This window comes from Drosophila hydei, unplaced genomic scaffold (genome assembly GCF_003285905.1).
Source record: "Drosophila hydei strain 15085-1641.00,03,60 unplaced genomic scaffold, DhydRS2 tig00000063-arrow-pilon, whole genome shotgun sequence".
Classification (NCBI taxonomy): domain Eukaryota; kingdom Metazoa; phylum Arthropoda; class Insecta; order Diptera; family Drosophilidae; genus Drosophila; species Drosophila hydei.
The window spans coordinates 3,174,337-3,201,551 of record NW_022045657.1 but is presented as its reverse complement, the minus strand read 5'-3'; the positions used below and the strand labels follow the sequence as shown (position 1 = coordinate 3,201,551).

The window sequence follows — 27,215 nt, the reverse complement described above, 5'->3', positions numbered from 1 at the left end:
AAATACCAACAGCAAAATTAACAAAAATTTTTTCAAGTCAATCAAAACTTTATAATTTTAATTTGCATTAAAATGAAGACAGCAAATATTATGTTTGGCTTCCACATGCCAAAAATGTGCCATTTGTATAATATTTGCTTTGGCTTATAATTTTTAATGTGTTTGCCTTTTTTCATTTTTGACAGTCAAACTTTTTTGGCAAAAGACATTTGCATAACTGAATTTATAGGCAAGCAGTCAAGAGAGGTAACATTAAATGGAGAAGCACGAAATATAAATATTAATCATACGCCATGTGTAGCAGCAATTAGATTGAAGTCATGCTGCCATTCTGCCAGCAAAAGTGTAGAAAACTTTTTACAAAAGTATTTCAAATAATTGCAGGCTGTTAAGAAAAGCAACTTTTAATAAGTACAAAGAAATAATTTATAAATAATTCAAAATTATGAGTAAGGAAACCCTTGAACGTGAAGCTGCAATATAATAAGAATATTATTTATTTATCATTGAGGCTCCATATGCATGTGCTAGAATTGAGGTGAGATCTTGTCATTGACGTCAGTGAAAATAGCTTTGTTTTTAGCCTCGACTGTCCTATTCTTGTCATTGGTTTTACGTCACTTGGAAATGTTGACATTTATCCGATAATTGACACGATGCCTATTATCTGTTTTAAGTACTCTCACAAATGTTCCAATTAGCACAGTGAATTAATGCCGCACGAACAGCGATTTATGGTGTCCAATCTGGTACCAAAGTGTCAGGTTGAATCCAAAATTGAATCAAACAATTAAACGGAAAGCCCCCAGGCACGACTAGCTACGGCAGCAGTTAGCATCTGTATTATTAAATAATAATAACAACATCAGAAGAGCGTGAAAATAATATCAAGCATCAAAGCAGCTGACAAATAAGAGCGATCTTAAGAGAGATGAAGACGAACAGCTGATTCCCGTTATGAGAACGTAAGCAGCTAAAGCAAGCTATATCTATATTATTGACTGTATACGTAGCTCTGTAGGTATTAGTATCTAAATAGGTCTCTGTATGTAGATCTCTCATTGAGGCTCACTTGTATTTGTATCTGTATCTGTAATTTGTGTTCCTCTTGTAATAAAACTAGCAACATTTCTATCGGGATCTGTATCTGTATCTGTATCTGTAACTATATCAGTATCTGTATCAATATCTGTATGTATATCTGTATCTGGATCTATCTATCTGTATCAGTCTCTATCTATACCTGTATCTATATCAGTATCAGTATCTTTATCTGTATTTGTATCTATATCAGTATTTGCCTCTGTATCTCTATCTGTAACTATATCTGTATGTTTATTTGAATGTTTATGTGTATCTGTGTCTGTCTCTATATCTGTATCTGTATCTGTGACTGTATCTCTGCTACACAGTTCACAATTGAACTTTAAGAGACGCTCTGATACTTAATGCAAACAACGTCGACTGCAAATCGTGGGTGCGTTGCCTTTGGAGATGGTTGGCGCTTGTTGATTCGCGCTCTGCCATTTGCGATCTGCGAGGTGCTATCTGCGATTAAAAAAACGCTCATCAGTGGCTTGAGCGTCGCTTTCCGCGTTATTATCAAATCGCGACTCACTGGAAGCGGACCTTATCGCAGTCTCAGTCTCATTATGTATCCGCAACTGGAAGTGGACCCTGAACTCACGGAACGTACAACCAAAGTGCGTCTTCTGTCCAGTCACAGTGATGCCCAAGTCGCTTTAGGCGCCAACAGCGATGCAAAAGCGGCCAAGCGGGCGCCGCAGCCCAAATGGAAGCGGGCTCTAGTGCGCCATGTGCCCGTGTTTCAGTGGCTGCCCGGCTACAATATGGAATGGGGCATTGATGATTTGATAACTGGCATCACGCTGGGCCTAACCATCATACCAGAGAGCATTGCCTGCGCTCTGCTCGCAGGTCTGCCTGCCCGCTACGGCCTGTGCTCGGCATTCATAGGCCCGCTTATCTATTTGATCTTTGGCTCCATCGACAAGGTCATCATTGGACCAACCAGTCTAGTTGCCCTGGTCAGCGTACAGTTCACAGTGGGACGGCCCATTGAATTTGCGTTTCTGCTCACCTTCTTGAGTGGCGTGGTGCAAATCATTATGGGCGCGTTACGCATAGGTGAGTAACTGAAAATGATTGACTGACTGACGGCCTAACTGTTTGAGTCATAATTGGGAGGCACAGTGATTACTGACAGATAAGCTGATTCAGCGAGACATTTATACGCTTTGGATTTTGTGATTGACCCGCTTATGACAGATTAACAGATTGATTGACGGATGCATTACTTTATGACATGTTGATTTGCTGATTGACTGGCTTGCTGAGTGTCTAGCAGATAGATTGATTGGCTGATGGACTGACTGACTTGATTAAGATATTGATGACGGATTAAGTAACGAATTAATTGCTTGACAGACTTACTGAATTAGTGATATATGACTAACTAGCTGACTAGCTGATTGATTGACTGACTGAGCAACCGGCGTGCCGACTCTCCCACTGATAGGTCATCAATCTCTTGATTAATATTTCAAGAATTTCTAGCAACATTTTCAAATCTGCATGAATACAGAAAGACCTCAAAAATATTCGACTCTCAACGGGTATCCGGCTGAAGTTTGCATTGTCCTCCTGCACGCTTAGCCATCATTGTCAATTGAGTCAAGTGTATATTTTATAAACTATTTTATTATTGTTATCCAAAAGCTACTGTACTGCATAATTGGACGATTGTAAGGCGAACAGAGCTTTTCTTCAGCTTTGAGCATAATATCTATGCCTAACTAGACTTAAAAGTAAGCTGGCGTCAATTGTATTCAGCATCTTCATTGGCTTCACTCACCCTGAACTTGGGTGTACAATGCTGATAGCGGAACGAACACTTAAGTGCGCGTGCTATATCCGATTTGAGGCGGATCCAATACCTCGAGCATGCACACACACAAGTTGACAAGCAGTCAGATTGCGACAGAGACGCTGTCAACTGTTTATTGGCTGGACCAATTAGCAGACAGCTTCCAACAGATGGCAACGAAAGCTGTGCTTCAATTATAACCGTGTCGTTAATTTAGTAATTATATTGATAATCGATCTCTGCCAAAACAATATAAACCGCACTTCGTGACTGGAAACCAAGCTGACAGCGCTGTTAGGTTAAGATCAAGACTTTATGTATTCAGAAAGAAACCTGATCTAGTTCAATAAATTATCTCAGTTAGATATCTTTCACATTCAATTGACACCTTGCTGTCGCTGTGCTACTCGCAGCCAATTCACACTTCAATTATGATTTGCAGGTTTCGTCTTTGAGTTCATATCGATGCCGGTGATCAAAGCATTTTCCTCGGCCACGGCAATCCTGGTCATTGAGTCCCAGATCAAGGTCCTGCTGGGCATCAAATACTTAGTGCCCGGCCTCATCAGCTCGGTGAGCACCCTCAGCTCACGCATCGGTGAGGCGAATATGGCAGATCTGGTCATGGGCATCTGTGCTATTATTTTCCTGCTACTGCTCGAGGTGTGTAGAAACTCTTTGTTTTCCATTCAATTTCGATATGATATGATATATGACAAGTCTGTGTTCCCAGCTTTTGGAACGCGTCGCTCGCTGCCAGAAACGTAGCAAAGCCTTGCGCATCTGCTGTCGCTATTTATCTACCTCGAGGAATACGCTTATTGTGTTCATTGCTGGCATTGTCTCTTACATTTGGCTGGGCTACAGAGAGCAGCTGCCCTATTCCCTCAGTCCGAGTGCAATCTCCAGCTTGCCCAACTTCACGGTGCCCAGCCTGACCATTGTAACACCTGAGCGCAGCTACAGCTTTTGGCAGATTCTGCAGGAGCTCAAAGTAGGCATCATTGTCATACCCATTGTTGGCATACTGACAAATATATCGATTGGCAAGCTGAGTGAGTAAGATAACAAGAGTGGGATTGATGCGAATAATTTCTATAGAACCTCTCTGATATCTTAGCACCCAAGGGCCTGGTAGATACCAATCATGAGCTGCTCACTGTTGGACTTTGCAATATGTTTGGTTCCTGCGTGCAGGCTATGCCTTCATCGGGCGCCTTTACGCGCTATGCCATTAGCACAGCCTGCGGTCTTAAGACTCCTATGGCCAACTTGTATCTGGGTAGGTGCAGGCAGTGCGTAGTCTATAATCCCAAAGACTCTATTCGAATTCTCTTTCAGGCATCATTGTGCTGCTGGCGCTGAGCTTCCTGAGTCCCTACTTCAACTATATACCGGAAGCGACGCTGGCGGCCATTTTGATTTGCTCGATCTTCACGCTGTTAGACTTTAAGCTTCCGCTACGGCTGTGGCGCGAGTCGAAGCGGGACTTCGGCATCTGGCTGCTGTGCTTCTGTGTGTGCGTGCTCTTTGGCGTGGAGGTGGGTCTATTTGTTAGCATCATTGTGACGGCGCTGCATCTGCTATTCCTGTGGGCACGCCCGGAAATATTGGTGAGGATACAGGAAATGGAAGATATGCAGTACATATCGGTGTTGCCCGGCAATGGCATCTACTTCCCGGCCATCAATCACCTGAGAAGTCTCGTGCTAAAAGCGTGCACTCAGGCGGACTTCAAGATCACGGTCGTCATCGACGGGCACAAGATAACAGGCCTAGACTATACGGCTGCCCAGGGCATATCGAAGCTGTCGAGTGATTTGTGCCGTCAATCGGATGCCTCCAGCTCAATACTCCTAATACTCTACAGATTTCCTGAGCACCTGCAGCATCTCATCGATGTGACTGACAATTTGGTGTTCTGCGAGAGCGAGGCCAAGGTCAAGGAGTTTCTCACACAGGAGTCTCTGCGCAATGGCCACATCAATCTCACAGCACACATACGCGCCTCCATAGATCTGGGCTATAAAATTGATATCGAATAGCCGAACATCTAATAATTTAAGTTTTTAGTTACTATTTATTTAAATATATGTTCAGTTTGTCATCCATAAATAACCAAAATATTGTCGTATTCCGTCTAAAGCGGACGCCTGGAAACCGAAAGCCAAAATAAAAGTGAAAAAGTGGAGCAAGTCCGCTGATGTCAGCAATTTATAAAAGCCACAGTGACCTGTGCCACTCATTTGCACACAGACACAACCACCCACAACACACACATATATACACATAGTGGTCAGTGGGGCAGCAAGGTGGGCTTCGAGTTGCACCACTGGAAGCGCCGTCAATGATTGCCAAGCTAATGGATTTCTGTTTACTTACTTTTCACTTAGAACGCCGAACAGCGGCCGCAGTACAAAAAGAAAAAAATGGGAATAAAACCGCGAAAAAAATCGTGAAAAAGCGCAAAGAAATTAGAGAAAAGCGAAAGCGCAACACAAATCCAACGCCTCAGCCCTGCATAAGGTGCAGGCTCCTCACCTTCCTCTTAGGGCGGAAACGCGAAACTCGGCAAGAACTGCAAGAAATTATACTAAAATACATGCGCAAAGTGAATCAAACTAAGAACGAAATAAAAGAGTGAAATAACAAAGTCTATAGCAGTTAAACAAGAGAGAAAATAGACAGGCTAAGTAGAAGCAACAGAGATAGCCAACGATGGAGAAAGAGAGAGAAGGAGCCGAACGATGATTAAATGCTCTATGAATATTTAGAAAAAATATGTTGTAAACATTGAAATAAATTATTTCAGTTGCATTTTATTATTAAGATACGTTAGTTGGAATAGATATTGAGCGAGGTGGTCGAGTGGCTTGGCAAATTCTTCATACCCTTTTGTTGTAGAGTGCAGAGCGAGTATAAAATGGAAAAGCAAGCGCAAAGCAAGTTAATTACGTAAGGTTAAGCGCTGCCCCGCACGCCCTTAGCGGTCAAGGGGCGGGCGGGTTCATCTAAGTTGATTTTCAAGCACTTGAGGCGTTACAAATAAAAAGCGGCGCCAGCGCCAGCGCCAGCGCCGGGCCTTGTTACTGACTTTCTTCATTTTCCTTTCGCTTTGCCATGTTGATTGCATTGGCAAACGAAGTGAGCTGATTTAATGAAATTTAAAATGCTATCCAAAGTTAGCAAACCAAGCTGCCAAGCCACCAAAACCACCCAACCTCTGGCCACAGTCAGGTAGAGCTGGGCATGCAAATTGTGCAGCTCCGCTTTGGTCGCACCTTGTTCTGCTAATTATTTCATTGGACTTTATTTGCTAAGCTGTTCAACTGACTTGTCTTCAGCTGCAGCCAGTCATGCTACCTTCTATCCGCCCCACCTCACTGTCCACTCCTCATCCTGCTATTTTCTGCATAGCTGAACTAATGAGCTTAATGCATCGCTTACATTTTCAATTTACATTAAAATAGACCATGATCGATGCTTTGAATTGTGTGAAATGCATTCTGCCTAATTAGCTTGCTCCAAGAACAACTAGCTCCAGAGATATACGTTTATTATTAAATATATATGTACATGTATACAAGATGGAGCTGGATTGCATACCTAATTTAAATAAGAATTTAAATTATAGAGAAGTACTCAAGGCCTCAAGATGCCTTCTATACACAATAGCATCGAATGCTTGTAGATGAGAAAACGCCAAGTGCTGTTCGTATATTGCAATGATATATACATGTTCAGGCTACAACGAAATCTGGCAAAAGTTGCTGAAAATTCGTGTTATGAATCAAAGGCAGATTCAGGTTGGTTTTAAGCTTTAAACGGAACAAAATTTGAAACACTTTATAAAGCAAAAATAATCAGAGCACAAACATATTCAAAAACACTTCAAAATAATTTTATATACAGACACACAATTTTATTTATATAAAATGCATTCTCAAAAACACTTAATAAACTTATGAATTATGCAGAGCAATACATACATGTGCTTAGAAACAAATGAATTTATATCAATAAATATGCGATGGCCGCCAAAAACATGTGTTTCAATGTGGCGACCGCGAGAAAACCAAATATCATTCAAATTGCGGTATCCGCAATCAAAATCAGAGAAATTATCATAAAAGCGGAAACTGCGTTGCATACTTTGCGGCTTTCAGCCACGTGTTGACAATGCAAAAACTAGCCAAACCGCATTCCGTCTGTTTGCGCCAAAAATGCAATCATTTTTCATATTTCATGATGGCAAACGTACGTATTAAATGTATTTATACCCTGCAGCATGGAAATGTGGAGAATTCCAATTGATGCCAAACTGTTTCATGTGGTTTAACTTGCAACATTTAGCAGTTCAAATTAGCGCTCACTCGATTTGGAATATCGAAAGTCTAAATCAAATATTTGCAAGTCCATCCAGAGATGCGAGCCTGCATCTATAATATTTTAGTTTTTATAGTCTGTTTTTTATATAAAGTAAATCGGGGTTTCTCACTTCATTTATTGACACCTTTAATACGATTTAAATAATCTCGCTTAGTAGGGCTTGAGGCCTGAGATCTCTGACTCTTAATAAAAATAAATAAGGAAATCGATAAAAGAAATCAGCATTAAAATGCTTAGCAGCTGAAGTCACTCAATGAATTTGATTGCACAGAAATATATTTTAGAATTTAGCATTTAATTCACTTTAGCACTGGGTATCTGCTAGTTGATCAGTTTCGATTTCAGTTAGCTAACTTTGCTTATTCCTTTTTTAATGCTTACCTAATAATATTTATATTCACATGCGGTTAGAAACGTAAAACCATTCGGATTCATTGCCCCGCTGCAGCCCTCTATAACTCCATACCTCTAGACACCGCCTGCCTGCTCCCCTAGACTGCGCTGCCTTTTAGGCCCGTTTGTTCACTTTGTATGGCCTAACAAATTAAATTTTCATATGAATTACTGTGCTGGTCACGTAGCAAAGTGGGCTATGGAGACGCACCAGAAGCAGCTCCATGTCCATGTCCATGTCCACGTCCATGTCCACGCTGTGTCCATTGATACGTATTATGTGACTCTGACTGGGTATACATTATGCCTGCCTCCGCCTCCCTCTCCACTATATTCCCCTGGCAACTTAATTGCTTCGCCTTTAAATGTGACAAAACGGCAAAAGACATAATTAATAGACGCATGTGCGGTGAAGGTGGGGGCGGGCTTGGGGTGGACGTTAAGGTTTTGGTTGGGGCTGTGGTATTTATCGATTTTTTGCCCTGTTAAAGCTTTCAGGAGTCCACGACAGGCAGCCAAGCCAATTGGCCTCTGGTCATAAAGCGTTTCAATATGCGCCAAAAATAGGCAAAGGGAAGGCGGCCCACAAACCGGAGGCTGGCATGGAGTAGGGGTAGCCAATTGCGACGTCTATTTGCTTGTTTAAATTGTTTAAAATGTCAATTTAATTGCGCTTAATTAAATGCCAAAAATCCTTAAGGACAACAAGCGACAAACAGCGAAGAGCTGAGCAGAGTTTCGGGCAGCTTGGGAAGGAGGCTGGGTGGGGGCACTGCAGAAAAGTTTCATAATAAGCGCAATGAAAATAATTAACAATTTGTAGAAAATAACAAGCTCGCAAGTACAAAGCAAATGATGTCAATGAGCCGCACAGCAGCGCGCCGTGGAAAAACTATGCGCGTGGGCCACAGGACGAAGGATGTCAGGAAATGCCTGGCCTCCAGTTAAAAGCGAGACAAGGATGCCGCGGCAGGCAGTTACGTCTCAATGTCCTCTGACTGTTTGGTTTGTTTGATTTTCATGCGGCAGGGCTTAGATGGCAGCACAGACGGCAAGCAGAGCAGCTTAGCGCCACTCACAATCTTCAAAACTGCTTAAAGGGTTGTGTCCTGCCCTGTCCTGTCCTGTCGTGTCTAGCTGAGTTTGCCAAATGGCTTGTCGGGTTGCGCTGGAGGGCGTGTTGTGTATGTGCGTTGTTTGTCCTCTTCATTGTTGTGTGCTGAGAAACGTTTAATTTAAATTATAAATCAATTCGTTTGCGGCAACTTACAAATGAGTTCAGATGCAGATTACATCTGCTGAGAGAAAAGTATTTCAATCCCAATTTTAAATCGAACAGAACACTGTTCAACGGGCTGAGAATGGTTCCATCTATTCGATTGGCTCTTAGCTAAAGCAACTTAAAAACTGATATGACTTAAACTAGATGGATTAAAATAAATTCTTTTTAAAAGTTAAATTGTTTACTTTGCAACTCGAAACCTGCTACTTGAGCTTCTTTGGCCAAACTGGTGCTTCTTGATGGCAGTAAGACTTTTGTTTTTGCTCTATATGCGATTAGTTAGAAAGCTTTTCACATCAGCAACTGAACGGAAATTATTAATCAAATCAGTTTTAACCAGACACTCGAACATTTTTCAGCAAATGCATTTGGGAATTTTGTGCTTGAAAATTGTGAAATTAAAATTGTGAAATGAAAATTGTGAAATGAAAATTGTGAAATGAAAATTGTGTATGTTGAGCTGCACTTCAGCTGGGCAAACAAAACCAAGAGAGCACTCGCACATATTCAACTATGAAATACCCTGTATGTAACCTAAGGCGAACAAGAAATCAAACAAACATTTGACTTTTATATCTCATTTCCCAATCAAACTCTGCTTACGATCATCGAAAGTGTGCGAATCGAACCGAACATGCGCTTTGCTCTGTCCGTAGCCCGTAGGCAAGTGGCATCACAGTCAAGTGTGTACACTTCAATATAAGCCACCGAAGAGATGGCAACATCTGCCACATTACGAGCTAGGCATATGAATTGTGAGTACTTGCGAGTACTTCATGCAATTACGAATGCAGCAGCTTGAAATGATTGCACTTGACTTAACTTTTGCCGTCCGCTGCCTATCCCATGAGTGTGCCAATAAGCAGCTGCCTGCCCTGTCGCAACTTAATGTGCCTGGCAATGTATCTTAAAGATACATTCAGCACACACACACACACACACACATGTGCCACTGAGCACACACTTTGAATCCAGTTTATGAGTTTTTATGGCTGCACGCAGCAGGCCCAACTGGCGCTGCGGTGTCTCTTTATGACTGCATACACCACCTTTTGCAAGTTTGGCTACCGCACCAGCCTCTCCCTCGCTCCTTTCTTGTGCCTTCTATGCTTTATAGGAGAAAAACTTACGCACAAAATGTGCGTGTCCAATAAACTCTGTTGCCGAACAGTTGGCATTTTCCAGCTGGGGATACTTTGATTTCCTCACACGTTGTGTGACGCATAAAAGAAAGTATTTTTGATTCGATTTGTGACTAGATCCTATAACTGTAAAATAAACTGTTAGCCACAAGAAATTGTTGAGAAAATTTAAAACGAATTCAAATTGCGAAGAAAAATTTTGGCTTAAAAAACTTAAATAAATATTTTTAAATGCCTAATTTGAAAATAAATATTTTAATATAGTATTCATTGTTCATTATATGAATTTTTTAATTAACATTTTTCAACAATTTGATTAAAGTTCCTTAATATTTCCTAGTCGAAAAGAGCATTCAAGCCTTGGCAATTCACAAAGAAATGCAGAGAAGACATAAAGAAACAGAGAGGGAGAGGTAGAAAGAATGATTCTAGTTCAATCTTTTTTCTTCAACAATTTGGTTGTCTGGCTTAAAGTTAAGGCAGCATCCGCGCAAGTTAAACGCACATCAAAAGCCAACTAATTTGGCTGTAAAAATAACATTAAGTCACATGCATTGCTTCATGTTGGGCAATAATAAAAAAGAGAAGAAGAAGCAAATGCTTCAGCAAAATCGAACACATGCACAGAACAGAAAGGGGAGTTGGTCTACCTTAGTTGCGCTACCTTCGATTCCTGGCAGCCAACCACCCATACAAGCGACTGGGTCTTTAAGCTTATGTTGCACTTGACTGATTTTTATGCTTTGATGCTCAATGATTTTATTATTAAAAGCAACTGTTGTCGTCCTCGTCCTCGTCCTCGTCCTCGTCGTCGTTGGTTTCTGTGGGGTTGCCACTGCTTCCGTTTTTTTTATGTTTCGTGAGCTGCAAAAAACCCCCTTGCTGCATGGCCAAAAAAAGGGATACAACAACAACAATAGCTTGAATTGCTGCAAAATTGCTGTTGCTGTTGCTGCTTCTGCTGCTGCGGCTGCCGCTGTGGCTGTGTCTGCGTCTGTGGCAATGCCACTTCACCTTTGCTTTGTGCTGTGGATGCCACACTTGGGAGTCGCTTAGCTGTCTAAATATGTCACTTGAATTTGACGACGGCCACTTGCGCAAAGGCTAAGCGAACCACCCACACACACACGACCTAAATGCACACACACACACATATGTAACAGAAGCCATCCCCTCTATAATACCCACCCTTGGGTGGTGGCCGTGTCTTGTTTTCTTAAAATATTAGTTTCCTTTTGGGCTGGCTGTTTTTTTGACTTTGTCTACGCGTTGCAGTGGGAGGCAAAATTGTTTTACTGCTTTTTATTGTCATTTTTGTTATTTTCCCGCTCACAATATCTCCCTCTCTCTCTCTCTGTGTGTGTGAGTGTGTGCCGTCTTCATCTTACTTTCATTTTTTTTGCTTTTTTTTGGGCATTGCCTCTACCTTTGTCTGGTGTTTGCTTTGACTCAGTTACATCTAGCAACGAGCACGGCCAAGAGCAAGTTGTCATGAATAATGAAAAAGCAACGTGAATACATTTCCTCTACTCACACAGTTGAGTGCGAGTGTGTGTGGAAATGGCAAATACGTATGCTGCCTGTGACTACAGCTGGGAGGCAGCCAACACTAGAAAAACTTTCGAGTGAAATACACGCAGTACTACGTCCATTGTGTGCTTGTTGACTCAGCATAAACAAATCCAATAAGATACCTTAAGTAACATGCCAATTGAATCAACAATGAACTGCTATAGGAAGGCAGAATCAATATAGAAATTGTTTCTTTCTCTAATATATCAATTGCAAGTCAAATTACAAATCTATAATATATTATATGATTATATTATAATGTTATCAAGGCGTTATCTGGCCATATGTTCGATTTATATAGCATATATATTTCATGCCTAAAACATACTCTATTATTTTGCTCAGTGCATTACTCAAAAGATTCTGCCAGCTTTAGGTATTGTTCAGCCAACATCCCACATCCCAAGTCCCGCATCCAACACCCAACCAATATAGTCAATTGCTAATTCAGTAACAGTAACAGTAGCAGTAAATGTAAGAACAGTAACTGTAACAGGGAAAGACGCGAGGCGCTGCTTTGGCTGTGTCTTCTATTGGTTCTGGCCAGTCATTGTCGCAGTCACTGGCCAAGTCGAGCAATATTCTGAGTGTAGTGTAGTGGGTGAGACCACGTTTTCTCGCATATAGATTTGCCTTATTTACCGTTCATTGCCAGCAGGCGTGCTCATAGTGTGGGTGGCTTGGTGTGAGTGTGAGTGTGAGTGTGTCTGTGTGTGTGTTATCCTTAGCCTTAAGCTAGTCGCAGTGAAACTCTAGAAATCCAGCCGCATTCTGCCTTCCCCGTCGCCCTTGTGCTACGCACATATTGATGATGCGACCCTCGCTAGAGTTTTCCCATATTGTTGTTGTTTGCATTTCAAATTCGCTGCGCACTCGATGAGAAAATCGAAATCAACAAAGCAAATAAACATTTAATAAAGCGCAAAAGTGTCAATAGATTTCTGGTCATTCGACTTGGGGCGTATCGCAGGCGACCGAGGACTCTGAAGTGGGGGCTTACCAACTGAATTGGCATGCTAATTAAAACGGTCTGCCCAGAACTTTAAATGAACTGCCAGCCCCACAGTGACAGCCGCAGTGACAAGTGCCGAGGCTGTTTACTAAATGAAAAACTTTGGCGCTCAGCTCAGTTCAATTTCTGGTTAATGTCGAGGAGAGCCAACTGCAAAATAAACAAAACACGCATCACGCCCGACCAACTTGGCCAAGAATTCAAAAGTTCCCCAAGCTCTGGCAGCCAAAATGCAATTTTGGCTAAGCCATAATGAGTCCCGGATGTGGCTGAGCACAAAAAAAAACAACACAAAATAAAAGGAAATATGCATTAAACGAGTCTGAACGACTAGCAGATGCCTTAGGTCTCGTTGATATAAATATATATAGATGTACAAGTACTTATGGGCTATATATATTCAATTTGTAAATGGGTCTTTAGCATATTAAGCTTAAAGCTTGACTCTGCATATTGAACAAAAACAAAAAGTTGAATATCTAATCTCTTTTTTTCAAGTCAGCTCCGGTTTTACAATATAAATTTCAGATAGTGATTTGTCATTTCTATACACGCACAAATTATACACAAATTTAATTAAATTTATACCTATACAAACTGACAATAATATATACCTTTGCACTTTATACTCCTATACCATAATGACTTATCTCTATGGCTTAACAGATACAAAGTTTAAACAGCAGGTCGAACCTAAAAAGCTAATTAAAGCCTCGCCAATCAAATTTCGACGTAATCCGTTGTTGGAACGGCAACTCACCATCATTTCTGATGAAAGTCCTTTGATTTGCCGATCCTCGCCCCCGACTCTGCTTGAGCTATGTCTGAATATAATCGACAAGTTGCCCTTTGGGCCGATTTATGATTGGAACGACCGGGATGTACGCCAATGGATTCATCGTTATGGATATCCCCAATACTCTGTAAGTTCGAGCGAGGACAAAATACAAGATATCAGAATTTCCTTCATCTACAGAACACATTTCGTGTGAATATGATCGGGGGTCGCAAACTGTTGTTGCTGGACGCTGACGCGCTGTCAGCAATGAATATCAAGGACTTCGACCATATCAAACACATTACCTATGGCATTCGGATGCTGTTTCACTTTGAGCTGACCAAATTCTCGAACAGTATTTCTCTACCGGATGAAAAGCCCAATGAGCTCTACTTGCTGTGGCACACGCAGACGGGCATATACTATGATGAATATCGACGCTCGGATTTGTATATACGCATGCAAATTATTCGGGATCGTTCTCAATCTCTCGATCACTGGGAGCTGCTCGAGTTGTGGCTGCATCGAGAACGTAAGCATAAATACAAGGAGCTGTTTGCACTCGTACCGCGTTTCAACATGTACAATGAATCATCGTCAAGACGTTCTACCCGTTCTCAATTTTCAAATGATCCAGTAGTTAGCCCGCCAACATTACCCGATCACGACTCCAATTTCAGTAATGCCCAACTGCCTTGGCGGCTAACGTGCCTGAATTACTTCCGGCCCATGTCAACTATACACTGGACACGTTCTAACAAGGAGTGTAGTACCTGCATTCCGCCGTGCGAGTGTGGTTGGCCACCCGGTTACTATGTGTCTGACACAGTAATCGGCTGTCTGAAGCATCGCTTCCCCGAAAAGTTTGCACATATCTACGAAGGGGCGTCTGGGTTCCAATTGCAAGAGAGCTTGATGATGCGCTGGACGCGTTTTTCATTTTAGCTTAGGATTGTAATTAGTCTTTTCCGTTTCTGAGTCTCAAATGAATAGTATGTCTATTTATTTAAACAGACAACTGAAGGCCACGGATATTCGACGCCCCCACAGCAATCACTGCGAACCCTATAAGTGATCAAGGTGATAGCGATCGAACGGGTGTCATAGTTCAGCCCAATGAAATGACTTTAGTGCTCGGCTTGTGCTCTGAAACATTTGCTTTGGAATCGATATTTATCGATAATATGCAAAAATAAGATGAGCAAGCGTATAAAATTTCCTGTTCGTAGCTTCATTCATAAAATCAGTATACGAATTTCTACACAACTTTCCAGTGTATATTACATTACAAAATAAAACTGATTTTACTATGTTAGCTGTTTGATCTATGGTGGAAACTCTCTGGTTAAATACTCTTCAAACTATGTCGCCTCATATACCCGCTCTTATGGACTTATTGTGTACAGGGTATGGCATAGAAATGATGGTAAACAAACAAACATACACATATTAAAACAACGACAATGTACCCAATGCGTATTCAGACTCAACCCGAGAGATTTCTGTTCTTGCCGAAGCTCCCCCACGGCCAACGAGCGGTTGGTTCGGGTCTTGTTTGTCTGTTTAAACCGCAATACAGATAAAGGCCAAATTACTTTTTGGCCAAGACGCTGTCGAGATGCGCAACCACGAGCCGCAAGCTGGGAACTAAACACAGCGCTGGACAATTTGCCAGCTAGATAGAATGAAGCCGAAAATGGGAGTGGGCGTGGGAGTGGGAGTGGGAGTGGGAGTGTCCCAAGCAACTGCGATGCTAAAATATAGTTTGAATGCGTGTTGAAAATGGGTTTATAGTGATCCTCCTGAGAATAGATGTTGGCAGCAGGATGAAATTTTTGTTCACAGAGATCAAGCGTAGCCTGATTTATGAAGCTGTTTGTTGACATTGGCTTATAGCCATGAAGTTGAACGTTGAGATGCATTTCTCTAAGGACGTTGGACCAGCGATTCAGGAGAGCAAGCCCAACGGGTAGAAAAACTGCAAAGTAGTTCAGGCGACTTAGTTTTTGTAAAGGAAACCAGAGTTTTGGCTGTTTTTGAATGCATAAAGAGCGATTTCTGAGTCAAAGTTGACCAGATCAGAAGATAAAAGCTTACATTAGAATACTCCATCAATTGTGATATAAATGGCACTAAGCATTTCAGATACCTGCAGCTCTAAGGCTATCTTATCAGTCTGATTTGTTCTAGCTTACAGGACGCAACTATAGACTTTCAGCAGTGGTGTACGTAATGCTACAGTCTATCGGTTCTGTTAGTATCTTAAAAGCACGTTTCGGTGACTTGCTTTTGTGCCACACCTATGAAATGCCGCAATGTTGCAGCGTGAAATTAAAAAAAGCGACGCTGATGCCAAGGCTTAGCAGCAGCCGATTGCAGAGAGGAGCGCAAAGCACTGCCAAGAACAACAACAATCAGGACCTGGAGCAGGACAAACTTTGACTGTGCCACAAAATTGGTTGCTAGCAGGCGAAGCCAATGACTATTGCGGTTGTTGTTGCTGTTGCTGCTGCTGTTGCAACGAAGCAACCACAAAAATAAGTGTTTACAGCATTGATTACAAGCGCTAGGCGTGGGCGTGGGCGTGGCACAAGCCACGTTGATTAGACTTTAAGCCACAAGGATTTTTGCATTTCTTAGATGCACAGCCAACGGACTGCGGCAGCCAGTGTGGCCAGAGTCAGGGCAGCGTGTCAGTAGTGTCATGGGAAATGCCACGGACGACAGTGTCGTTGTCTGGTGTGGCAGTGCGGTTTAGGTGTCGCCTCGACGGCCACATACAATTGACAAACTGTGAAACCCTTTTTGTGGCACTTCCGTTGCGTTTGTTTGCCACAGTTTACAATGCAACAACGACACCCCCACACACACTCACGCAGAGAACGAGAGGGAGGATGAGAGGGGCATTGCCACGCCTTACTCACGCCAGTTGTGACAAAAGTTTATACCCAAAGCATTTGAACTGCATTTCATTATGGCACACAACTGCCTGGGTTAGCCAAGGCAAATGCAAATGCAAATGGTGTTGGTGCCATATTGAGAACTCTGCCGCTGCCACCTAACCACCCAGCTGCATGCCTCACTTCACCCAACCACAGCAGTCTTTTGTGGGGAAGCGTGCTCCAAACGAAGCGTATAAGTGGCCCTTATCGTGCCTGCCATTGGAGTTGAAGCAGGCAGCCTTCCTGGGCGTTCTGGGCATCGGAGTTACCAAAGCCAGCAGCAGTCGGGGAGCTGCGGACAGCAAGGCATGGTAGCTGCCTGTATTGTCGAGTGCGTGTGCGAGTGTGAGTGTATTGTATTGGCAAATATTCTCATGACAATAGGAATTTTTATTGAATTTATGCAAAAATTGCAAATTTCATTTGCCCCACAGTTGTTCCAGTTGTTGTTGTTATTATTCTTTATATTTTTTTTAGCTTGCGAAGTTTGCGTTGTTTATTAAACTTTGAAAAAAGTAGTAATGTTAGATTCAGTATGGCAATGGCAGCTAAACACAAATTTATAAATTTCATATATCAGAGCTAAGCTAAATAAAAACTCAGATTTAATGCTCAAGTAATCTTTAAGGTATTCTACGAATCTATTAGTCTATATTTAAGGCAGCTCCCATAATTGATGATCTAGATCGCAGCATACATAGGTCGAGCAGAAGAATATAACATCTAGCTAGCTAAATAATATTGTTGCTTTAAATAGTGTATATATAGGGACTGATATGAAGGAAGACATTGCTAAATAAAATTCTGCATTGAACTCTTGTCGACCCGTGTAAGCTTGCCAACTGGAACCACCTATAGTTCTCCTTCGAAATGCTTCCAAATGTTGTCTATAAGCTCTATTGAACAAAACCAGATATGAACAATGAGAGCTTCTATTTTGCATAAATGGAAAAAGCGAGTTTATTTACCTTTTATATCATTCATATATTGCTCAAATAATATTCATATGTTATTGTAGATGATGATTTACTAGATAACAATTTGGCTTGGAAGGTAACCCTTAAGTTAATCATATTTCGTATACAAATAAATGCTCACATAAAAAATATTTTTTTTTGTTATTTCCATTCAGTATAAATCAAGCAATCTGATTAATCAGAATTCCGACCTCATTTTTTCTAAAAACACATCAACAAAATTCACGTGTTCCCTGTTGAACCGGCGTGCATTATCGGCGCACTCCTTATAGCCAGCATCGTTGTTCAAGCGCTTAAGGGTGCCGGCTTTATAGAGCCAGGCCCGCATGTTACGCTTATCCAAGTGGTATAGAATGTAGTCCAAGTCAAATATGGCCCGTTTGTACTCACGTTTCCTACAATGATTTGACAACCATTAAGCTTTGATTTAGCTTGGAATTTACAGCACTCACTTGATGAAGCATAGAGCGCGATTCAGATAGAGGACTGTGGTATCGGGTATATACTGCAGACCTTTGCTGTACATTTCAATAGCTTTGTCGTAGTTAGGCTTTCTAAACTCCACATTTCCCAGTCTGCGGGTGGGAAGGAGTGAGGAAGTTGTCCTTCAAAATAGGAGTTAAGGAGAACTACCTGCGATAATTGGTTGCCACGCGTATACGCTCCATACGAGCCTCATCACGTTGCTTCGGAGTGACGTCGATTTGACGCATAAAAGTCATCTGGTTGAGATTAGCCCTGACGTTGATTTTCTTGCTGCTTAGCTTCGGCTTTGCAAACGGTGGACAACGATTCATGACCAAAAAGTTTGTATCCGTGACATCCGCACTCAACTCAACTTCGTCCTTTTCCTCCTTCTTCTGCCTTTTACATAGCATACGATCAACGCTAGGAACTTATCAATCAACTTTCGGTTTAACGAACTTACTCCATTTTGTTAGCCTTAGCGCTATCATCTAAGAACTTGTAAAGATCATCCACCTTAGAGGGCTTTAGTAAAAAGCCCTCGTTGAATTCAGCGTGTTGTGTCGAAGACATTTTGGTTAGTTATGATATGTGACTGTTGGTTGAACTTGTTTGCTTGATTCAATTTGTTCTACTGACTGGGATGGCAGCTCCAACTTTAACTCCATCAATTGCCAACGCACAGCCAACTTAGCTAATCTACCGAACAGTAATAATCATTTGCTACAGCTGTGCAAATGCAGCTGCATTTCCTGTTGCACCACCACCAGCCACCCTCCGACTGGGCAGCAAATTAGCCCCGGCTAGCAGCTGGCTCGTTAGCCAGCATGTGGTTTTAAGGATTAACTCAATTAAAATTTTGTGGCATTAAAATTGTCTTGCAAAAACGAGCGAAAAAGTGACAAAGCGTGGAGCAAGGCAGATGGAGATAGAGAGCCGAAGAGAGAGCCAGAGTGAGAGGGCGAGAGAGAGAGGGGCTGACTGCAAAAATAGTGTGAAAACCACGTGTATTGCTCTCTCCTGGTCTAACACATCTTTATTTGCGCCTGAAATTATTTAATTGAGTTTGTTTGAAAATTTCTTTTAAATTAAGAAAGTTTCTGCACGTGACTCTTTTGTGGGTTGTCGCAACTTTTAATTTTTTTTTATTTTTTGTTGACTTTTGGGGCATGTTGGTGCAGCTGCGGCTGCGTCTGCTGCTGCTGTTCCACGGTGTAGCGCACGTGCTGCAAAATGTTAAAGTTTGAGGCAATCAAAGGGAACATAATCAGCTAAATCACGCATACGCCAGGGGGTACATCTGCCAAGTATTTGGAGATACAAATGAAAGATTAAGCAGCACAAAGAAAATTGGGAATAAAGTTTTAATTATGACTTATGATGGGAAAGATTGTAAATAAATTATAGAATGATTTAATTGGTTAAAGGTGGTTTCTGTTGGCTACAGACTTAGAGTCAATAGTTTTCCTGGTTATTGCAATACCTCTGTGAGGGGATGGCAAGTGAAAGAACACTTCTTAATAATCAGGATCAGTAGTAAAAGAAGCGTCGATAAAAAGATGCTTCTCTCTGCCAGCGAACATACAGTGTTCATTCTAGTGCAGACTGAACATATAGGGTAAATCGATAAGATCAGACTTTTATATTATGATATAATCTGTGTGACTCCTACTTCACTTAAGGACTTTAAGTCATATTTCTGAAAACATATTATATTAAAGGTCTTTGTAGTTGCTTGCAGTACTTATATATATATATATATATATATATATATATATATATATATATATATATATATATATATATATATTTGTATTCATACATATATATAGCTATAATATATGTATACATATACAGATATCGACAAACACTCTCTACATTTTGGGAAAATTTTGCTCACGTCTCGTAGCACTCGGTCATCAATATTTGTTAGTGTTCGCTGAAAGTAGATCTTGTAACGCCTACTGGTTGGCACTCTGCCCACTGACTGCTGGCTGGTCATTGGCACAGAGACCCGCTGTGTGGCATGCAACACGTTGGCTGTGCTGCAGGCGGGCGAAATATGGGACAGCAAAAGCGTAAAATACTTGCAGGCGCTGCGCCTGTCATGCCGGACATTGATGACTGCATTGACAAGTTGCCCCACCCGACGACATGCGCCTGTCTCCAGAGAAATGTGTCAAGCGCGGCAACTTGTGCTGCATAAGCAAGTAGTTCACGCGTGCCTGCCCCACAGTGCGGGCAGTGGCAGCCAACGGACAACAACTACTTGCTTAACATTGAGAACATGAACACCCCTAGCTATAAGCACATCTGGTCTTGGTCTCTTCGCCAGTGTAGCTAGCTTTCGCGCCGTTGCCTGTGTCACATTCCAGCCCCTTTAGCATCATTGTATGCGTCGTTTGTGCCTTTGTCACCTTTTGCTTCAGCGTTTTTTTTTTTTCGTTTACCTCTTCATGTTGACAAAATGCGTCAATGTTTATTCAATTTGTTGCAATGCCTGAAACTCGCTAGAGTAAAGGGCGTCAGCTAGTTGTAGGTTTAAGCGAAGGCTTTTTACTCGGATTTCCACCATTTTGAACAAAAATAAAAGAAATAAAGCACCAAAACGAATTTTGAATGCTCTTTCAGGCAAGAGGCACAGCAGTGGAGCTGTATTAATGCTGATATAAAGGTAGCCCATAGATAGATATTAATTATCCAAGGAAAAGTTTTGTGTTTATATTTCAATCTATCTATAGCTATTTTAAAGACTTTTTCTATTGTAGGTATATAGAAGGTATACTGAAGCTCAACTCCTCGTTCAGGGCAGGGAATACGAAAAATTGGTGCCTGGCACTACCAAGGTGTGTTGCGTTCCTGTTGCTAAAGTGAAAGACAAGCAAAAGATTATACCAGGCCCAGCCGCTGGGCATGCTTTGTAATGGAACAAGAGTCAAGCTGAGACTGATGAAGATGAAGTCGAAAGTGGAGTCTGAGTTGCAGTTGGTTGGAGTTGGAGTTGGACTTGGAGTTGGCGCCTGGGCCTGTCAGCGCACTCCTACAATAACCTTAAGAAGCGGGTAACGGAGAAATAAATTGCATAAACCTGGATGCAGGCAACAAACCAAAAAGATAGCATGTTTAAAATGTTGCGCTTGGCCCAGGCTTTGATTGAGTTTTGGCCTCTTCGCCAGTGCAGCCAGCCTTCGCGCCGTTGCCTGTGACAATTTAGCAACATTGTTTGTATGCGTTTTTTGTGCCGTTGGCCGCCATTCTGTTTGCGAATTCTCTTTTCATACTGTCGCCTTTTGCTTCAGCGTTATTTCACCGTTTACCTCTCATGCGTCAATGTGTGTCTTTAGTGTGTGTTGAGAGCACAAAGTGGCGATATGAAAAGTGGAAATCTGTTGAAATTTGCTCAAGCCAAAGGCATTTGTTCGGCTGACTTACTGTCAAACGGTTGCAAATTCGCTTTTTTAGCTTCTACGACTAAAAACTAAAGCACCAAAAACACGGAGAGACTAAGCCATATGCATGGCTTACACTTGGCTTGCAATGCTTTTATAAGAGAACTATATACATATAACTTATCAGAGTTCCAATAAAATCAAGATTTAATTCAAATATGGAAGGATAGAGCAACTATTTCAAGCTAGGAATTCCAATTCAAAAACCTGATAGCAAATCATGTTTTCTATATAAAGGCTTTATGAATTTATTTATTCAAGAAATCAAAAATAAAATCAATGTTCTTTATGATATATATGCAATCACACATTTTTCTCCACAATCGCTAAGTGATTGCTACAAAAAATAATTATAGCCACAGCAGGCTCAAATGTATTTTATTATTTATACAATCAGATCAGATTATAATCAAAATGAAAATACGAAATAAGAATTACCCAAGCAACCAGCGAATTTATTTACAACAGTGATTAAATCAAACGAACAACAAAATAAGCGCATTAATAACAAATTTTAATAAGCAACTTATGAAATCTCTTGAAAAACAATGTAATAACAAATCCGCAAAGCAAAGGCGTATGCAAATTTATTTTAAATTCAAAAGAATAAGCCACGCACAAGAAAATTGTGTTGGTGGCTTGGTAAACTTATTGCGCATACGCCGCGTGTGTTGCCCACAAGGAACAAATTGCAAAATAAAATCAAGTACGCACACATATATATAAATATGTGAACTAACCAAATTAAATGTTAAATTAAAAAGCGCAGATCAAAAGGATTTGTAAGCTACGCAATTTATATTAAATTTGTAGGCGAATATACATGTACATATATATATATATATATATGTATGCATATATACATATACATGTACATATATATATATATATATATATATATGCATATATACATATATGTGCCGGGCTACAGCTATATTGTGTTTGGGGGCAGAGCTTCTTATTTGGTGCCACAGAATTTGCATTTCATATTTGCATGTTGAGCGCAGAATGAAGAGTTTCTGATCAAACAGGACCAAACAGGATGCGACAGGATAAGCATATTAGTATGCAAGGCATATTAAGGATAGCTGCAGTCCGTTCCGTAGAACCAAAAACCAATAATGCGCATATTAGACTTGATGATGATAGGGATGACAATGACACACCACCCCAGCACGGCTGGCCACCACTGTAGGCTCTTTGACTGTTCCGAGAATAGTTTGCAAACACACACACACACACACACACACAGAGGAGTTGCAAAAATTCGTGTTATCCTGTCCATTGTTTCTTTCGAATTGTCCGCACTGCAAATGCATTTTCCCCTTTCTGTGCAGCGCACTCGCTACACAGTTATAGCTGTGTTGCATGTTGATGCCACAACTGATGCCGCATCCCGTTGCCACGTTATGGGCGAGGCGAGCACTTCGTCTAAGCCAAAACGTGCACAGTCTCTGGCAATCAACTTTAATAACATCACAGAATGTCAATAAATCCACAAAATGGCTGATCCCCATTCTCCTTGCCAGCTCTTTTTGTTCCTCATCTGGTTGCTGTTGTTGTGGCCGCCAGCCCTTTCGAGAGTGGACATGATGATGATGATTATGATGCTATATCCCCTCTGGTCGTTGCTGATGTTCAGCAAGAGTATCATTAACAAAAGGAACTGCGTGCTGAAGCTGGTCAACTGTCGAGCTGGACAGTGGTCATGGCTTTGCCACAAATAGAAGCAAGCAACTTGAGCTGTTTGGTGCAGTCCAGGGCCATGATCCTGTATTCGGCTACCCTGCCAGCTCCAGCTCCGGCTCCTTTCCTATTGCTGCTCTCCCCTTTTGCCTGTGTCGACAGCAATGGATGAGTTTAAAACTTCCTTTAGTTGCCAAATAGCTGAAGTTTTGCGCCATCTAAATTTTAGCATTAAATTTACCTATTAATTGAGAATTCCACAAGTCATATTGAAATGTTATGCAATTTGAGCTATTTTCTAATTGAGATATTTACGTGAAAAAATACAAAGAAAATTGCAGCAAAGGATTTTCATTCATTTGAAAATTTAATAAAATATTTCTTTGCCGAAATTTACTTCACTTAAATTTAATTGGTTAAAAAGTATTGAAGCATTCAATACAACATATACACACTTTATAATGTTTATATTTAATGCTAAATTTAATAACAATTCAAAATGCAGCAGAATAAACAATAGCCCCCCACACACACAAACACACACAAGCACACATACACACCATGAAAAGGATAAATATCATAAATCTGTTCGTGCAATTGATTGTCGATTAATAGTGAAGAAATATTCATTTCATGTTTATCATTTAGGCCCAATTTATGGATTGAATTTAATAATTGAGCAGAGCTTACTGCACGGGGATCCACCCTCTGTACTTAGAGAATATCATTTATACCACAAATATGTGGCATGATTTTATGTAGAGGCAGCTCTATTGAAGATTTGAGGCATTAAATAGAACAATAAAAATGTATATATTCTCATTTGCTGAGTTTGAAAAGCAAATCATGAATAATGCATGATGCAACAAAATATTAAAAACTTAAAAAATATTCTACATATAATATAAATTAGAGAAAACAATGTAAGTTGATGATGAAAAGGTAAAGATTGTATAAATCAAAATATAATTAGTGGGCACGTTGCAGTCAAACGTATATAAGTTCCAAAAACAATTTATTACAATATAATTTACAGAACCATCTATAAATGATCGACCTCTAACACTTGATAGTTCCAACTGTGGAAAATATAGTTTTTGTCCAATTTGCCATTGGTCAAAGTAGCGTACATGCATTATCTTATCATCAATCTATAAAGGAAGGTCAACACGCTCACTAAATTCGTTTTCCTGTCCTGTATCTGCCTATAATATATCAGCCGTCAAGCCTATGAGCAACAGGGTACACAAAGTTAAATAAATAAATAAATGAACAAATATTTATAGTACGCAGTCTATTATTGATGCACAGTAAACTTTTTCATCCATAATTATATTTACATATACATATATAATATATATGTAAGTAATTAAATTTATAAGCCACTGCCTTTGTTCATTTGTTGGCGCTGGCCACGCTTTCCCTTCTGTCTCTCTGTCAGACTTCAGTTTAAGCTGAAAATGCTTGAGATGCCGGACAAATATTTGCGTAATGCATAAATGCAACAAAAGGTTGAATGGAATGTGCACAGATTTTCGTGTTACCACGCTCCTGCCACAGTCAAGGTGTCTGCAATTTATCATGTGTGTGTTTGACTGTGTCGTATGCTAGCATTTATTTCCAATGCCGAATGCCCTTTTGGCTGCCAGCAACTGTGGACTGCTGAGGAGACAAAGAAGTTCTGCTGTTTGTTGATATATGTCACATATATACATATATGCTGATATCTATATATTTTATGAGCAGGACTTGGGGATAGCAGCCGCATAATGCAAATGGCATAGAAACTGATAATGCGCCCCTCCCCGTGTGCCCAAACAAATCTCGGCAAATGCGGCTGAAATTTTTCAGCGCTCATTAATAATATTTAACCTGTTTGTGTGCGTGTGTGAGGATGGGCGAGTGTGTGTGTAGCGCAGCAACGATAATAAATTTATTGCAATGGCACTAAATATTTTATTATTGCTAAATATGCAACAATACTCCATTGGGGCAGGCATAAAACAATCGCATGTAACGACTGACTGCGCACGGCAATGACTTTCAGAGCACGGGGGTGTGACTGCAGAGAGAGGCGGGGCGGAGCACCGCCTACCTGCGCTCGCTGACAATGCGTATAAATTATGAATGTGCGATATGCACTCAGTCGCACGTCCATTCCCACGCAAAAGCCACGCAGCTGCATAAGGGCGACCAAGAAGCTTAAATGAGGTAGTGGGCAGCAATGCCTACAGTACAATACAATACAATAAATTAAATTTAAATATTTTTTATTAAAAGATGTTAAAGTAAGAATCAAGATTTTGTTATTAAAGTAACAGAACAATAGTTAACAACAAAAAATAGTTGTTAGGCTTACAGGCCTCAAAATACAGAAATATAAAATTAGTGAAGTTAAGTAAGTTTGTTTAGCAAGTGCTTTATACTCCCATCTTTTTATCTGAATACTAAATTACCGCATCTAATCATTCAATACTCCAGTACAGGTGACCACATAGCAACAACAAACTATTAAATTATAAGTAAAGTTTAGTTTTATAAAAAAGTGCTTAAATCTTCCTTGACTTGCTGAAGTTTATGAAGTTTTTACTGCTGTTTAAAAGTTACTTGAAGAAAATTTGCAAAATATTGTTCACGTTAAAATGGATTTTAAAAAGAAAATACAAAAGCGTAAATCAAAATTCTGTATCCAAAAAAACCTTTTTTATTTGTAAAACATTTAATGGCATCAATTGGAATTTAAGCAACCCTTCTACAAAGCATCAACCCCCAAGTTAAAAATCTACCAAAATGCATTTAACAAAAATTGCATACAAAAGCGAATGTTGCTGCTGTTGTTCATAAAATGCACAAAAACGATTAAAATTTTAAATTTACACGCAATTGTGCAGTCAAATGAGAGAAAGATACAAAGAGAGAAGGAGACGGAGAAAGAGAGGGAGAGAGAGAGTCTGGAGCTGCAGCTGTTGGACCCGTTTGACCGAGCGGAAGCTTCGTTTATGATTTGGAACTAATTGCAGCGCGCTGCACGACCAGTAAATAAACAGCAAAAAAAGAGCAGCAGGATGTGGGTGGAGCACATTCAGAATGGCGTGGCGGGAGCTAAGGGCTGATAGGGGTTTACGGACGCAGTTCGGGTAATTACAATTGCATTGCGGTTAACAGGCGAGGCGCACGCTAAATCACTCAACGGGTGCGGTGCTAGCGACGGGGGACAACAGCAGTCTGGTTGTGGCTCTGCTCGGCTTTTGAATAATGCAACTGCGACTGCAACTGCAGCTACGACTGGGCGGTAGCTGGGGTGCAACTGGGATGCTGTAGATGCTCAGGTGGGGCGGCTGCTGTCCAAGAAGCCAAGGCGCAATACGTTGCTCAGGCTCGAAGGCTTTGAGGCAAATGCATAAATCAAAATGCGCAAATAACCTGGCGGCAATGGCTGCAACAACAAGCAACACACGCACACATGCAAATCCAAGGACTACAGCTGTGCCAGCTGAGCGTGAGTGAGTATGGGTGTTGGCCAGCTTATGGCATTGGCATTATGGAAATCGTGTTGACTTACACAAATGAGCAAATGCCGAAAATGCTGCCCAGCGCCTCGACATATGCAATTGCGTATAAATATTTACGCGGCTGGGGCGCAAATTAATGGCTCAAGCCATAGACGTAGGAGTAGAGGGGATAAATCAGAGTTGACTTAAGCTAACATTACTTTTTCATATTTGATAATATTGAAGGAGAAAGTGTAAGGAAAAAATATACACGAAATTTAAATCATTTAAACACGTCTGCTTTATCTGCATTATCCCTAATGATTAAATTTCCAAATACAATAATAATATTAATCCCTCCTCAAAGTTATAGCCATGTCCCTGTACAGCTAAGAGGCAGCAGCTAGATTAGCATTAAGCTCTATAGCACAGCTTTGGCTTCCGCTAAGTTTGATCAATGATTGCCAAATATTGTATCCGGCTTGAATTTCCGGGAATGTTTACTTCTTATTCCGTGTACAAATCGTTTGCTGTTTAAATGCGTCGAAATGCCACTTTACTTTAAGCTATTTATATATTAGATAAACCTTCTATTAAATATCTATTTGATCACATAAGCAGATTTAATTATTTTATTATATCAAAATGTAAACAGACAACAAATACGATTAAATTTATTAACAGCAAAAGCCTAATAAAAACTATATATAATTTAACAGAAAAAATTCTAACAAAGAAAAATAAATAATA

The 27,215-nt window shown here is 40.7% G+C and overlaps 3 protein-coding genes and 1 long non-coding RNA gene across 4 annotated transcripts in view; 2 read left to right on the top strand and 2 right to left on the bottom strand.

Annotated features, from left to right (window-relative positions):
- LOC111604943 overlaps positions 1 to 27,215 on the bottom strand; it is a 59,866-nt gene that overhangs the window by 31,712 nt on the left and 939 nt on the right. The gene's annotated exons all lie outside the window — the stretch shown is intronic.
- Positions 1,488 to 5,108, top strand: LOC111604937 (sodium-independent sulfate anion transporter). The gene is made up of 5 exons (XM_023323207.2): positions 1,488 to 2,148; positions 3,330 to 3,550; positions 3,621 to 3,942; positions 4,008 to 4,169; positions 4,229 to 5,108. Exons 1-5 carry the CDS (start codon positions 1,653 to 1,655, stop codon positions 4,930 to 4,932), a joined length of 1,905 nt encoding a protein of 634 aa, XP_023178975.1. The 5' UTR covers positions 1,488 to 1,652; the 3' UTR covers positions 4,933 to 5,108.
- Positions 13,201 to 14,707, top strand: LOC111604939. Its single transcript, XM_023323209.2, has 2 exons — positions 13,201 to 13,600; positions 13,654 to 14,707. Exons 1-2 carry the CDS (start codon positions 13,319 to 13,321, stop codon positions 14,398 to 14,400), a joined length of 1,029 nt encoding a protein of 342 aa, XP_023178977.1. The 5' UTR covers positions 13,201 to 13,318; the 3' UTR covers positions 14,401 to 14,707.
- Positions 17,443 to 18,495, bottom strand: LOC111604940 (tetratricopeptide repeat protein 12). Its single transcript, XM_023323210.2, has 4 exons — positions 18,303 to 18,495; positions 18,008 to 18,238; positions 17,827 to 17,949; positions 17,443 to 17,769 (listed from the first exon to the last, which is right to left on the bottom strand). The coding sequence occupies exons 1-4, from the start codon at positions 18,410 to 18,412 to the stop codon at positions 17,553 to 17,555; spliced, it is 681 nt and encodes a 226-aa protein (XP_023178978.2). The 5' UTR covers positions 18,413 to 18,495; the 3' UTR covers positions 17,443 to 17,552.